General features: G+C 45.3%; 1 protein-coding gene across 1 annotated transcript in view; it reads left to right on the forward strand.

Moving 5' to 3' along the window:
• NOP14 (NOP14 nucleolar protein) overlaps positions 1 to 13,596 on the forward strand; it is a 44,298-nt gene that overhangs the window by 18,920 nt on the left and 11,782 nt on the right. The window contains exons 9-12 of the mRNA XM_077301604.1: positions 2,185 to 2,315; positions 2,454 to 2,539; positions 5,955 to 6,090; positions 7,258 to 7,359. Of these exons, the coding sequence (XP_077157719.1) occupies positions 2,185 to 2,315; positions 2,454 to 2,539; positions 5,955 to 6,090; positions 7,258 to 7,359 (455 nt within the window). The remainder of the gene's footprint in view (positions 1 to 2,184; positions 2,316 to 2,453; positions 2,540 to 5,954; positions 6,091 to 7,257; positions 7,360 to 13,596) is intronic.

Genomic DNA, 13,596 nt, shown 5'->3' on the forward strand with positions numbered 1-13,596 from the left:
TCCAACCCCCTGCTCAACGCAGGATCAGCCCTAAGCATCCTAAAGCATCCAAGAAAAGTGTGTATCCAGCCTTTGCTTGAAGACTGCCAGTGAAGGGGAGCTCACCACCTCCTTAGGCAGCCTATTCCACTGCTGAACTACTCTGACTGTGAAAATTTTTTTCCTGATATCTAGCCTATATCGTTGTACTTGTAGTTTAAACCCATTACTGCGCGTCCTCTCCTCTGCAGCCAATGGGAACAGCATCCTGCCCTCCTCCAAGTGACAACCTCTCAAATACTTAAAGAGGGCTATCATGTCCCCTCTCAACCTCCTTTTCTCCAGGCTGAACATTCCCAAGTCCCTCAACCTATCTTCATAGGGCTTGGTCCCTTGGCCCCAGATCATCCTCGTCGCTCTCCTCTGTACCCTTTCAATTTTATCTACGTCCTTCTTGAACTGAGGCCTCCAGAACTGCACACAGTACTCCAGGTGTGGTCTGACCAGTGCCGTATACAATTGGACTATGACATCTTGTGATTTTGATGCGATGCCCCTGTTGATACAGCCCAAAATGGCATTTGCCTTTTTTACCGCTGCATCACACTGCCTGCTCATGTTTAGTTTACAATCCACAAGTACCCCAAGGTCTCGTTCACACACAGTGTTACCTAGAAGCGTATCCCCCATCCAGTAGGGCATGCTTTTCATTTTTCTGACCCAGATGCAGAACTTTACACTTATCTTTATCTTTATTAAAGATAAACTGCATCTTGTTCTCATTTGTCCATTTTTCCCTTGTGTTCAGATCTCGTTGAACTCTGTCTCTATCTTCTGTAGTATTTGCCAGTCCTCTCAATTTGGTGTCATCTGCAAACTTGATGAGTAGTCCCTCCACCCCCTCATCTAGATCATTAATAAATATGTTAAAAAGTACCGGACCGAGCACCGAGCCCTGAGGTACCCCGCTACTCACCTCCCTCCAGTCTGATGAAACACCATTGACAACAACTCTTTGAGTGCGGTTCTCTAACCCAGCGGTCCCCAACCTTCTTGTAGTCGGGGACCGCCTCCGAGGGTGGGAGAGAGCCGGCGGCCCGGCCACAGCAGCTGCACGTAAATGCGCATGCGCAGTTGCCGCGCATCCGCATTTTCACCACTAGGTGGCGCTAACGCGCATGCACAGAACAACCGCACATGCTCATTTTTGCCAGCAGGGGGCGAAAACACGCATGCGCGGCGGCTTCGTGCGTGCGCGTTTGCGTCGCTGGCGTGTCAGCGGCCACGCCTGCCTCTTCCCTCCCCTCTCGCTGCGGGGGGAGGGGCAGGCATGCGCGGCCGCTGGCGGCCCGGTACCATGGCCTTAACAGCCCGGTACCGGGCCGCGGACCAGGGGTTGGAGACCTCTGCTCTAACCACTTCCCTATCCACCTAACATCTGGAGGACAATTTGGTGATCCAAGGAAGTTAGCATGGATTTGTCTCCAACAGGTCCTGTCAGACCAACCTGGTTTCCTTTTTTGATCAAGTATCAGGTTTGCTGGATCGTGGAAATTCGGTTGATGTCGTTTACTTGGATTTTAGTACAGCTTTTGATAAGGTTCCCCATGATGTTCTGATGGATAAATTGAAGGACTGCAATCTGGATTTTGGGGTACTTGTGGATTGTAAACTAAACATGAGCAGGCAGTGTGATGAAGTGGTAAAAAAGGCAAATGCCATTTTAAAGAAGAAGAAGAAAAAGAGTTGGTTCTTATATGCCGCTTTTCCCTACCCAAAGGAGGCTCAAAGCGGCTTACAGTCGCCTTCCCATTCCTCTCCCCACAACAGACACCCTGTGGGGTGGGTGAGGCTGAGAGAGCGCTGATATCACTGCCCGGTCAGAACAGTTTTATCAGTGCTGTGGCGAGCCCAAGGTCACCCAGCTGGTTGCATGTGGGGGAGCGCAGAATCCACACTCCTAACCACTACACCAAACTGAGCCCTATGAAGATAGGTTGAGGGACTTGGGAATGTTCAGCTTGGAGAAAAGGAGGTTTAGAGGGGACATGACAGCCCTCTTTAAGTATCTGAAAGGAGGGCAGGATGCTGTACTATGATATTAGTAGCAGTAGTAGTAATAATAATAATAATATTTGTAGCTTTTGTTTCTTGTTAATAAGTTTTCTTCTCTTTAAGCCTGTGTCTGTCTCACTTTTGCAATAGCTCCAGAATCCTATGAGCAGCTTAAAGCCTTGTTGTTGGGAAGAGCAATGGAAGAACAGCTGCTTGTGATAGAAAAGATTCCGAAGTCCAACCATCCAAGCTTCGCTGTGCAGAACAAAGCAAAGTTAGAAGTACGGTCTTTTCTTCTCTTGCAGCAGGCTGAAAAAATATTGTGTTGACTAAGTGGAACAAATTAAAGTTTATATTCAAAAATTAATTTGGTATCTTAAAAACTGAAACATTAAATGGTACAACATTGATTTTTACAGAAACTTTTTGGATTTCTCCTGGAGTACATTGCGGAGCTGACAGCAAGGGATCCTCCAGAACTGAAAACAATTGATAAGTTGGTCCTGTAAGTATAACAACATTATAAGGTAAAGGTAAAGGTATCCTCTGTGCAAGCACCCTTGGGGGTGACACCCTCTAGCGTTTTCATGGCAGACTTAATACGGGGTGGTTTGCCAGTGCCTTCCCCAGTCATGACCGTTTACCCCCCAGCAAGCAAGCTGGGTACTCATTTTACCGACCTCGGAAGGATGGAAGGCTGAGTCAACCTTGAGCCGGCTGCTGGGATTGAACTCCCAGCCTCATGGGCAGAGCTTTCAGACTGCATGTCTGCTGCCTTCCACTCTGCACCACAAGAGGCTCTAACAACATTATAGAAGGTTGCAAAACACCCTCACCTCATCCTTCCCTAGTTACTACTACCCGTGGGATAATATTGTGTCTATATCAGCAATAACTAATGGTTAAACTAACCATGATTAGCTTTAACATGAGGAACTGTTTTCAGCCCCTAGTTTTAACTAGAGAAATGTTGAAGACAAAGGACAAAAGTATGGAAATTTTAGATGAAATATCTGCAGTAGTTGCTGTCCTGTCAAACCTAAACTAATTTTACTGCTCTAACAGCATAACATGCATTATTTATAACTTAGCTTATAAAATTGCAGTGTTTGATTTACTTATGGAATATAAATGTTAGAAATGCCTCAGTTTTGTACAAGCAAAATCACAAATATACCCAGCATTTGAGAGGAAACCATATGCTGTCATAGCACACCTAGCTTAGTTTTTGCTCTTTGGTTAAAATTCTCCATGAAACTCAGTTTCTGCCCCACCACTTAATCCTTTTTTCTCTCTCCTACAAGGTAGGGAAATAAGGTACTTCTTATCCAGTTTGTGGATACATATGTCAGGGTAGTTTGAGGGAGAGGTAAAGAGGTCAGCCACATTAGGTCAAAAAGACAACACCAGGCAGTTAGGCCAGGGAAGGAGAGGCGAGTGCTGCTTCTTTCTGTTCCTACAGTGTGGGATGGTTTGTGTGAGCATATATAACTTGCAGGAGAGCCAGGTGCTTTTGCACTATAAAAGGCTTCTGCTTGATAGGGACAGGATCCTTTGTTGCGAAGTTTCTGTAAGTATTCAGAGGAATTCAGGAAGATACCAACCAGCATGGCTGGTGATGGAGTTGAGGCAGTGATACGCATTGTCTGTGGCATGTTTCTGTTTTTATCTCAGGGTAACTGCAATTACACTTGCAGCAAGTGTAAGTTGGTAGCTCTCCTAGAGGAGAAGATACAGAGACTACAGGCACACCAATCTACGTTGAATTCTATAAAGGTGAAGAGTTTCTGGATAGAACTCATTAATCAATTTTGAGGCAGGAGGGAAAGGCATCTCACCAAATAGAAGACCACCCAAATCAGGAAGAGAACTCACGAAAGAAAGTTACAAATAGGTGTAGAAAAATAAGGAGATGTTCTGCCCTTTTGAATATCAGTAATAAATACCGGGATCTGCCTATAAATATTTATACAGGAATACAGGAGCAACAACTATCCCCAAATCCCTCAAAACTCAAAAGATTTTTCAGAGGACTAGCTTTTCTGCTCCCCAATGTAGGAAGAGGCAGGTGGTGGTAATTAGGGATGATGGCGATGATGATTGTCTTTCTAAGAAGAGACCTTGTGGCGCTGGAAGGAAAGGTGAAGGACCGGGGAGAGTCGGTTGTGTTTTCAACAGTTGAGGCATGGCTTAGGAAGGGAGAGAAAATAATGCCAAATAAATGACTGGCCACCTCATTGGTTGCGTCGTGAAAGGTTTGGATATTCGGACCATGGCTTATGCTATCATGGTGAGGCTCTTCGATCAGGAGATGGTTTGCACCTCACAATGGTAGGGGAAAAAGACCCGATGAGGAGAGCTTTAAACTAAATCCAGTGCAGGGAGAGAGAAATATATTCAAAACCTACTTTGATGACAAGAACTGTAGATGGGAACCCTGTAGATTTTACAGGGAATGGCACATATGCCGAGAACCATTAACTTAAGGGTAAATTCAAAAACTAAAACCCAGGGACACACTAAAGAAGGATTATGATGTCTCTACACTGATGCTCACAATATGGGAAACAAGCAGGAAGAACTGGAAGTCCTAGTAGAGGAAGGGAACTACGACCTAATAGACATTCCAGAAACTTGGTGGGATATCATTCATAACTGGAATATTAGGATTGAGGGTACAACTTATTTAAAAGGGGCAGGCAAATGACTGAAGAAAGATGTAGAGAAACTGGAGTGTCTCGAGAGGAGGTCTACAGAGATGGTGAGGGGTTTGGAAACCATGTTGTAGGAGGAAATGTTGAGGGAGCTTGGTCTGTTTAGCCTGGAGAGAAGGCGAATAAGAGGTGATATGATAACTATCTTCAAACACTTGAAGGGTTGCCATATAGAAGATGGAGCAGAGTTGTTTTCTGTTGCTGTAGAGGGTCGGACCAGAACCAATGAGTTGAAATTAATTCAAAAGAATTTTCGGCTAAACATTCAGAATTTCCTGACAAAGCGGTTCCTCAGTGGAACAGGCTTTCTCTGGAGGAGATAAGTTCTCCTTCTTTGGAAGTGTTTATGCAGAGGCAAGATATTCACCTGACAGGAATGCTGATTTTATGAACTGAGACAGATGGTGAGTGGGTGTGCAGGAAGGGATGTGCCAGTGTTTGTCTCTTGTGGCCCTTCCTTGCATACCAGGGAATTGCTGATCGCCACTGTGGGATGGTAGGTGAATTCCCTCCAGGCCAGGCTAGATTCTGGAGACTTTTGGTGGGGGAAATCATTTGGGCATGAAATTGGGGTCACTGTGGGTAGGCAGATAGTTGTGACTTCCTTTATTGTACATGGGATTGGGCTAGATGACCCTGGAGGTCCCTTCCAACTCTGTGATTCTGTGACTGCAAGGCAGTGAAGTTGCCTCTCCCCCTTTGGGCAGCATACCCCAAGCCTTCTGATACAGTTCATGCTGGGGTACCCAGTGTGCCCAACATCAAATTCTGGCTTGTGAACTTTTTTATGAAAAATGCAAGCCTGACTGTTGTACTTCCTGGTCAGAGTAAGCTACTAAATGACTCTCCTTAGAAATAAATTAATTTGGTACCTGACCTGACCACAGTTACATTAACTCAATAGTGGATCTGGATATTTTGTTTCTTGGTGTGTTTTAAAAATATATATATATATGGGGGTTCTTTTTGAGCTGCAGAGATTTTTGATTTATTTATTGGCAGTAAACCTGTTAATTGTTCTCATGGGGCTGGTGTAGAGCTCTGAGCAACACGTACTTGGTTGGGGTCTTCCAATGAGACTACTGCATCATGAAGTTCAACATTTTAATTGGGTAATCCAGGCCATTTGGTTAAATTGCTTTGTTTGGTTTTTGAATTAAATGCAGATATGGTGATTTGATATTGTCATGTGCTTTTTGTGAACAGGATCTTGTATGATCTTTGCCAGATGTTCCCTGAAGCTGCAAGTAATCACATGAAACTTATCTTTCAAGAAGCTGCTCATGACATGGAAGAAATTCTAGCAACGAGAGGCCGTGCACCATTTCCAGGACTAGATATGGTAGATGACATGGAAATTGAGAAAAATAAATTATTTATTTATTTGTTTACTTATTTAAATTTCTGTACTGCCCTTTCCAGCAGATATTTGAGTTGGTTGGCCCTCATGCAAATGCCTGGTGGAGGAGTTCCCTTTTGCAGGCCTTTGGAACTGTGGAAGGTTGGGCAGGACCCTGATCTCCTCAGGGAGCTCCTTCCACCAGGTGGGGGCCAGGACCGAGAAGGCTCTGGCCCTCGTTGAGGCCCGACGTGCTTCTTTGGGGCCAGAGATCTGCAGCCAGTTGGAGGTGGCAGAGCGTAAGGCTCTTTTAGAGGTATAGGCAGGGAGGCGGTCTCTCAGATACACTGGGCCCAGACCCCGTATGGCCTTAAAGGTGATTACCAGAACCTTAAGCTTAATCCGGAATTCAACTGGGAGCCAGCCGAGTTCCTGGAGTACTAGCTGGATATGAGATCTCCATGATGTCTTAGTGAGGATCCTGGCTGCAGTGTTCTGCACCAGTTGTAGTTTCCGGATCAAGGATGAGGGTAGGCCTGCGTAGAGCGTGTTCCAGAAGTCCAGTCTTGAGGTGACCGTCGCATGGATCACACTAATGAGACATTAACTCTGGAAATGAGAATAATTTTTGATCGTATACCAGATGGCAAAATGCTGAAAGCCATGTTCATCTTAAAATCCAAATTTTATATTTAGATTAGATAATGCATTTTAATCCTGAGGCCCATTTATATGCCCCTAACAACAGCTTGAACCATTGCAGTGCCCTGCTGATGGGATGTTTCTTCCTATTGATGCTCCAGGTGCCTGCTTCTACTTCTCTGAGTACAGTAATTCATTTCTACCTCCAAAGTAGCCTGTGTTGGCTGGCTCATGGATGAATAATGCCTCTGTGTCATGAACGACAAGGGTTATCCACAGAGCAGTCCAGCATTACACTTTTGCTTAATACTGCATATTTTCTCAGCTACCCAAATGAACGTGTCCAGTTCAGAACCCCTGCAGGAGCAGACATGGGAATAGCAGTGTAACTTGAGCTTAGCCCTGTTCCATTTGCTGATTACCAGAGTGGCCTGGCCCAGGACCTAGACATCCCACCAAAACTCCTTATTCAGGCAGCTGGTAAATGTACATAGTCGTGGTTATTGACACTGGTTCTGTATCTTTCAGCTTATATATTTGAAAATCATTGGGATCCTTTTTCCAACCTCTGATTACTGGCATCCTGTGGTAACACCAGCCATGGTTTATATGAGCCAACTCCTTACAAAGGTATGTCAGCAGTATCATTAGGACCCAGAATTTACTGTCCACAATAAACTAGTTTAAAAATTGAAACTGTAGTTAAGTTTCTACTCAAAAGTAGGTTAATCAACTTTCTAGCATCTGAACAAGAGAATCTGCTTCATCTGGGAGGGAACAGCAATTCCTGAGCTGGAATATCTAACCGAAACCCTGTGAGATGGGTGGTGAGAATGGTCCTGGCAGGAGGATTTTGCAGAGTGCTCTTGCTGTAATCTACCCTGAGCTTTTGCAACCAGATAATGGAAAACGATTCATTCAATTCTCTTTCAGTATTCAGTATAGAGAGGAAGCTTTTCCATTGTTTTGCCTTCACAGAATCTGCCTCCCCGTCAGATGGCTCTCCAGCCTCTGTTTAAAAATTTCAAAAGATGAAGAACCCACCACCTCCCAAGGAAGCCTGTTCCGCTGAGAAACCGCTCTAACTGTCAGGAACTTCTTCTGGATGTTGAGATGGAATTTCTTTTGAATTAATTTCATCCCATTGGTTCTGGTCTGTCCCTCTGGGGCAAGAGAGAACAATTCTGCTCCATCCTCCATATGGCACCCTTTTAAATACTTGAAGATGGTTATCAGATCCCCTCTCAGTCGTCTCTTCTCCAGACTAAACAGAACTAGCTCCCCCAGCCTTTCTTCATACGTCTTGGTCTCCAAACCCCTCACCATCTTTGTTGCCCTCCTCTAGACACGTTCCAGTTTGTCAACAACCCTCTTCAACTGTGGTGCCCAAAACTGAACACATTACTCCAAGTGATGCCGAACCTGAGCAGAGTAAAGCAGTACCATCACCTCCCGTGATCTGGACACGATACTCCGTTTGATACAGCCCAAAATCCCATTTGCCTTTTTAGCCACTGAGTCACACTGCTGACTCATGTTCAATGGATGGTCTACTAAGACTCCTAGATCCTTTTCGCACATGCTACTGCCAAGACAAGTCTCCCCCATCCTATATTGGTGTATTTTGTTTTTCCTACCTAAATGCAGAACTTTACATTTGTCCCTATTGAACTTCATTTTATTCAGTTTAGCCCACTTCTCGAGCCTATCAAGATCATCCTGTATTCTGTTGCTGTCTTCAGTTGTGTTTGCTATCCCTCCCAGTTTAGTATCGTCTGCAAATGTAATAAGTATCCCCTCTAATCCCTCATTTATAAATATGTTGAACAACACAGGCCCCAGGACAGATCCTTGGGGTACTCCACTTGTCACTCTTTTCCAAGAAGATGCTGACCATTAACAAGTACCCTCTGGGTACGATTTGTCAACCAGTTATTTTTCCACCTGACAGAATTAGGATCCATACCGCATTTTACCAACTTGTGAACAAGAACTTGTGAACAACCTTACACACACCTTGTGAACAACCTTATCAAAAGCTTTACTGAAATCCAGATAAACTATGTCCACGGCTCTCAGTTCTAGCTGCTCAAGGACCAAGTGTTTGATTATTTGTTCCAAAATTTTGCCAGCTACAGATGTCAAGCTGGCCGGTCGATAATTACCCGGATTCTCCTTTTTCCCTTTCTTGAAGATGGGGGCAACATTTGCCCGCCTCCAATCGTCTGGCACCTCACCTGTTCTCCAAGAAGTGTCAAAAATAATGGACAGAGGTTCAGAGATGACATCTGCAAGTTCTTCTAAGTACCCTTGGATGCAGTTCATCTGCCCCAAAAGACTTTGATTCATTTAAAGAAACTAGTGTTTGTGGACTGCTCCAACAGTGATCCTGGGCAACCATTCCCGTCCCCCGTGTTGTGTTACGTTTTTGCCACATTGACCACTATTTCCCTCACAAGAGAAGACTGAGGAGAAATAGGAGTTAAGCAGTTCATCCCTCTCTTCATCATCTGTTATAATTTCACTTTCTTGTCCTCGCAGTGGTCCTATGGTGTCCCTGTTCTTTTTCTTGCGTGAAATATAACTAAAGAAGCCATTTTTGTTATGTTTAGCATTTCTTGCTAGCCTAAGCTCATATTGAGCTTTAGCTTTTCTAACACTCCCCCAACAATTATTGGTTATTTGTTTATACTCATCCTTGGTAATAAGGCCTTCCTTCCATTTCCTAAATTACTCATTTTTTATTCCTCAAATCTTTTGACAACTGCTGATGGAGCCATCTTGGCTTCCTTAGGCTCCTTCCATCTTTTCTTCTCAAGGGAATTGTTTGTGATTCAGCCTTCAGTATTTCACTTTTAAGAAACTCCCAGCCCTCTTGGACTCCCATCTCTTTAAGTCTTTCTGACCACGCAACATACCTTTAAGTCTGTGAAAATCAGCTTTCCTGAAGTCCAGTTTATACGTACGACTATGTAAAGGTTTTCTCTTTCCCCCAATTGAAAATTGCAAAAGCACATGGTCACTGCTACTGCTACCAGTAGTGTGCCCACTACTTCCACCTCATCTACCAGTTCTTCCCTATTGATGAGAATCAAGTCTAAAATAGCAGAGCCCCTGGTTCCCCTCTCTACTTTCTGGGAAATGAAGCTGTCGATCAAGAATTTCGACAACTTCTCAATCAAGAACTTCTAAAAATCTACCCGACTATTCCAGCAATTTGTTCTCCTCACACTTGGTGTCCAAATGCAGCATGGAGTAATGCCAGCTTATTTCTATAACTTGGCAAACCCCCTTCACCATAGATCATGGCTCAATGCTTTTCCGCCCAAAGTGTTACAAGGGAGATTCGCTAAGACTCCTTTCAAAAACAGATTATGTTCTTGCAAACTAAATGTTCCTGATTCTATTCAACATATTTTACCTGATTGTCCTTTGTACATGGTCCAGCAAAGGCATATCATACCCCTTATACCTAAACTGAGAACTCATCAAAAAGACCTGATCTGTCAGTTTCTACTGTCACTTTTATTACAGCTGACTTCTTGTCTGCAGTTTTAATATCTACAATGACTGGGGCTTTGTGATTATTCTGTTTCTGTTTCCCTCACTCCTAACTTGTTTTATGCCAATAAGGGTATTGTGTTGTTGTTGACTTCGGTGCTCTTAATAACCACTTCTCCTTCAATAAGTCATCCAGAGTGGTTAGGTCATGCCTCTGCTGACTCAGGTAGGGCAATTGAAATGCACATTTTTTGCAGTAGCCCATCTGGTGACCCTCCAGTATGGATTGACCTACTGCTCTAGATCCAAGGAATAATTAATTCTAGCAACTACAGACAGCTAAGGAGGCAGAATTTAGGAGCTGCTGTCAGATAAAGAGAAAGGGGAAATCTCGGGCGAGGAACTGCTGACATTACAGACAGCTTTTCCAGGCAGAACACCTACAGCGTATCCTGCCCAAGGTGATATCCACACTCAGGAGATGTAGGTTCAGCAGAAACCCTGTCCCAAAGCTTCTGCCAGTCTGGATACTAGAGGTTTCAAAAGACCCACACCAGTGCAAACCATTCATCCCTTCCCAGATAACTTTGAGGACATCCTGGAGGTGAAGTAGTCCATAACGGGCTTTGGAAATTCCCTCACTTCCATTGCCAAGAGCCTCTACACTCTTACCGATGAGGCAATGGAGGACCTCAAAGTCCTGCTCACTGATGCTCCCTTGGTGGCCCTCCATTCCAGCGCCATACTACAAAACGACAGTGATAATCCCATCAAAGATTTGGTGGACAAGAAAAATGAGCATGCCCTCAAGAAAAACTATAAGGCTTCATCAATGGCAATTAGAGCTTTGGCAGCCCTGTCCAACTTTACCAGGGGCACATATTCTCTCATCCAACACAGATCATTATGAGGACGGACGCCAGCCAAAGAGGCTGGAGAGCTCAGCAGACAGCTCAAGAACGATGGTCCCAGATGGAAAGATCCCACAGCATAACTGGATGGAGCTTCAAGCAGTACACCAGGCTCTCCATGCTTTCAGCCGGTACTTTAGGGCACACACATTCTAGTGTATGCTGACAACATGACCACAAAGGCACACGTTGAAAGGCAAGGTGGGACACGGTCCCACTCCCTTTACCTGAAAGTGCACCTACTTCTGTGATGGGCGGAGAAGCACCTGGCCACTCTCAGAGCCAAACATCTGAAGGGCCTCATGAACCAGCAGGTGAACTGGCTAAGCAGGCAAGACCTGGATCCTGGAGAATGGAGCTTAAACCAGGAAGTATTCCAACAACTGGCAGCGAAGTTCAGTTAACCCATTATGGACCTCCTGGCAACATCGCACAATGCTCAGACAGAGCGGTTTTTGACTCACTTCTACCACAAGGCAGCGGAAGGAGAAGATGCTCTCAGCCACCCTGACCACGAGACCTCCTGTACGCTTTCCCACCTCTTCCTATAGTGGGCAAGCTACTACACAGGATCCGGACAGAGATTGTTGTGGCACCTCACTGGCCCAGCTTGCCATGGTACAGACCTGGTACAAATGTCGCTGGCAAAACCCTGGACTCTACCAGCCCGCAGGGATCTACTGCCTCAAGGCCCAGTCCAGCACCTGGACCCGGAGTGGCTGCAACTAACGGCTTGGAAATTGAGAGGACATCTCTTAGGCCTCCCAGCCGAGTTTGTTGACATCATGAGTCGGGCCAGGAGGCCAGCGACCAGATAGATCTACAATCATACCTGGAAGGCCTTCGCCAGTTGAGCCACTAAGCATGGTGTGTTCCCTACCAACCCATCATTCAAGTATGTCATTGCCTTTCTCTATGAGGGCAGGACACAAGGCCTTCCCACAGCCACGCTACGACACCACGTGACAGCTTTGAAAGCTGTACTGGGCCTAGACCATACAAATACCCTCATGGCAAATTCCTACATTCACCACTTCCTCAAAGTTCCGCAGGGCCTGCAAAAAGGAGCTCTTCCACCAGGCATTTGGCTGAGACCAGATGTAATCAACAGCGACCAAAGGGCCCCTGCTTCACCCCCGCCCCCCCTCAGAATTCCATCAATAAGCCCTGGACCTGTTTGTACTGCCATATTGTCATACTGTTATATTGTGCTGTTGTACTGTTATCTGGTTACAATTATTAGTTATTAGTATAAGGTTATTACATGTTTTTATAGACTGTTTTATGTATTGTTCCTTGTTATGATGTAAACAGCCCTGAGCCTCCGGGGAGGGCGGTATATAAGTACAATCAATCAATCAATCAAAGGAGCACAACAGCTGGACCTGCCAGTCCAACATCATTTTTCCACCTGGAAAATGGTGGAAAAATGAGGCATCCCATCGTTCTTAGGGCCTTAACCAGGCCACCATTCGAACCCCTCAGGCAGGTAGAACTCAGATTCCTCACTTGAAAGGTGGCCTTTCTGGTGACCACTACTTCAGCCAGAAGGGTCTCAAAATTGGCCACCCTCTCGTCCAGGAATGAACTATGCACCTTCAAGGACAATGTGGTAGTACTATGTACGGACCCTAGCTTTATTCCTAAGGCTTCTTCCCACTTCCACTTAGAACAACCAGTGACCTTTCTGGAATATCATGCCAGTCCTGCCAACCAGGCAGAAAAGAAGCTTCACAAAATGGATGGGTAGAGGTCATTGCACATCTAATTGAAAAGAATGGTGGCCTTCAGACACTCCCTTCATCTTGCACGGTGCGGTCATCATGGACAAGAAGGCGTCCACTTACGCTGTCACGTACTGAGTCAAACAGTGCATCATCAAAGCCTACGAACTACAAGGCAAGATCCCTCTGGGGAAGAACATGGCACACTCTACTTGACCCACTGCATCCTCCGCAACTTTATCTACCAGAACATCAGTAGCAGAAATATGCAGAGGGGCGATATGGTTGTCCTTCTCCACCTTCACCCAGCATTATCTCATTGACCAGATGGACTCCCTGGAAGCTAACTTTGGACACCGCATCCTACAGCACATGACTCAACAATAGGCCAGTGACCTGTTCCCACCCAGTGGACAGCTTTGGCACAGCTAACCACTCTGGATGACTTCGGCCCCACTGAAGGAGAACGAAACACTGGACTCACCTGAAGGTTTCTTCTCTTCAGTGGGCGGTCATCCTCATCCCACCCTTGGGATACATTACCCGTCTTCAGACACTAGAACAAACAAACTGACAGACAGACAACTAGACAGAAAACAACTAGCCTGACACAAATAACTGAACACAGCAGGGCTTGGGAAGAACTGGAGGGTCAGGCTCTTGGTCAGCAGATGGGCTACTGCAAAAAATGTGCATTTCAGTGAGCGAGCAGAGGCATGACCTAACCACTC

Source organism: Paroedura picta, chromosome 10 (genome assembly GCF_049243985.1).
Source record: "Paroedura picta isolate Pp20150507F chromosome 10, Ppicta_v3.0, whole genome shotgun sequence".
NCBI lineage: Eukaryota > Metazoa > Chordata > Lepidosauria > Squamata > Gekkonidae > Paroedura > Paroedura picta.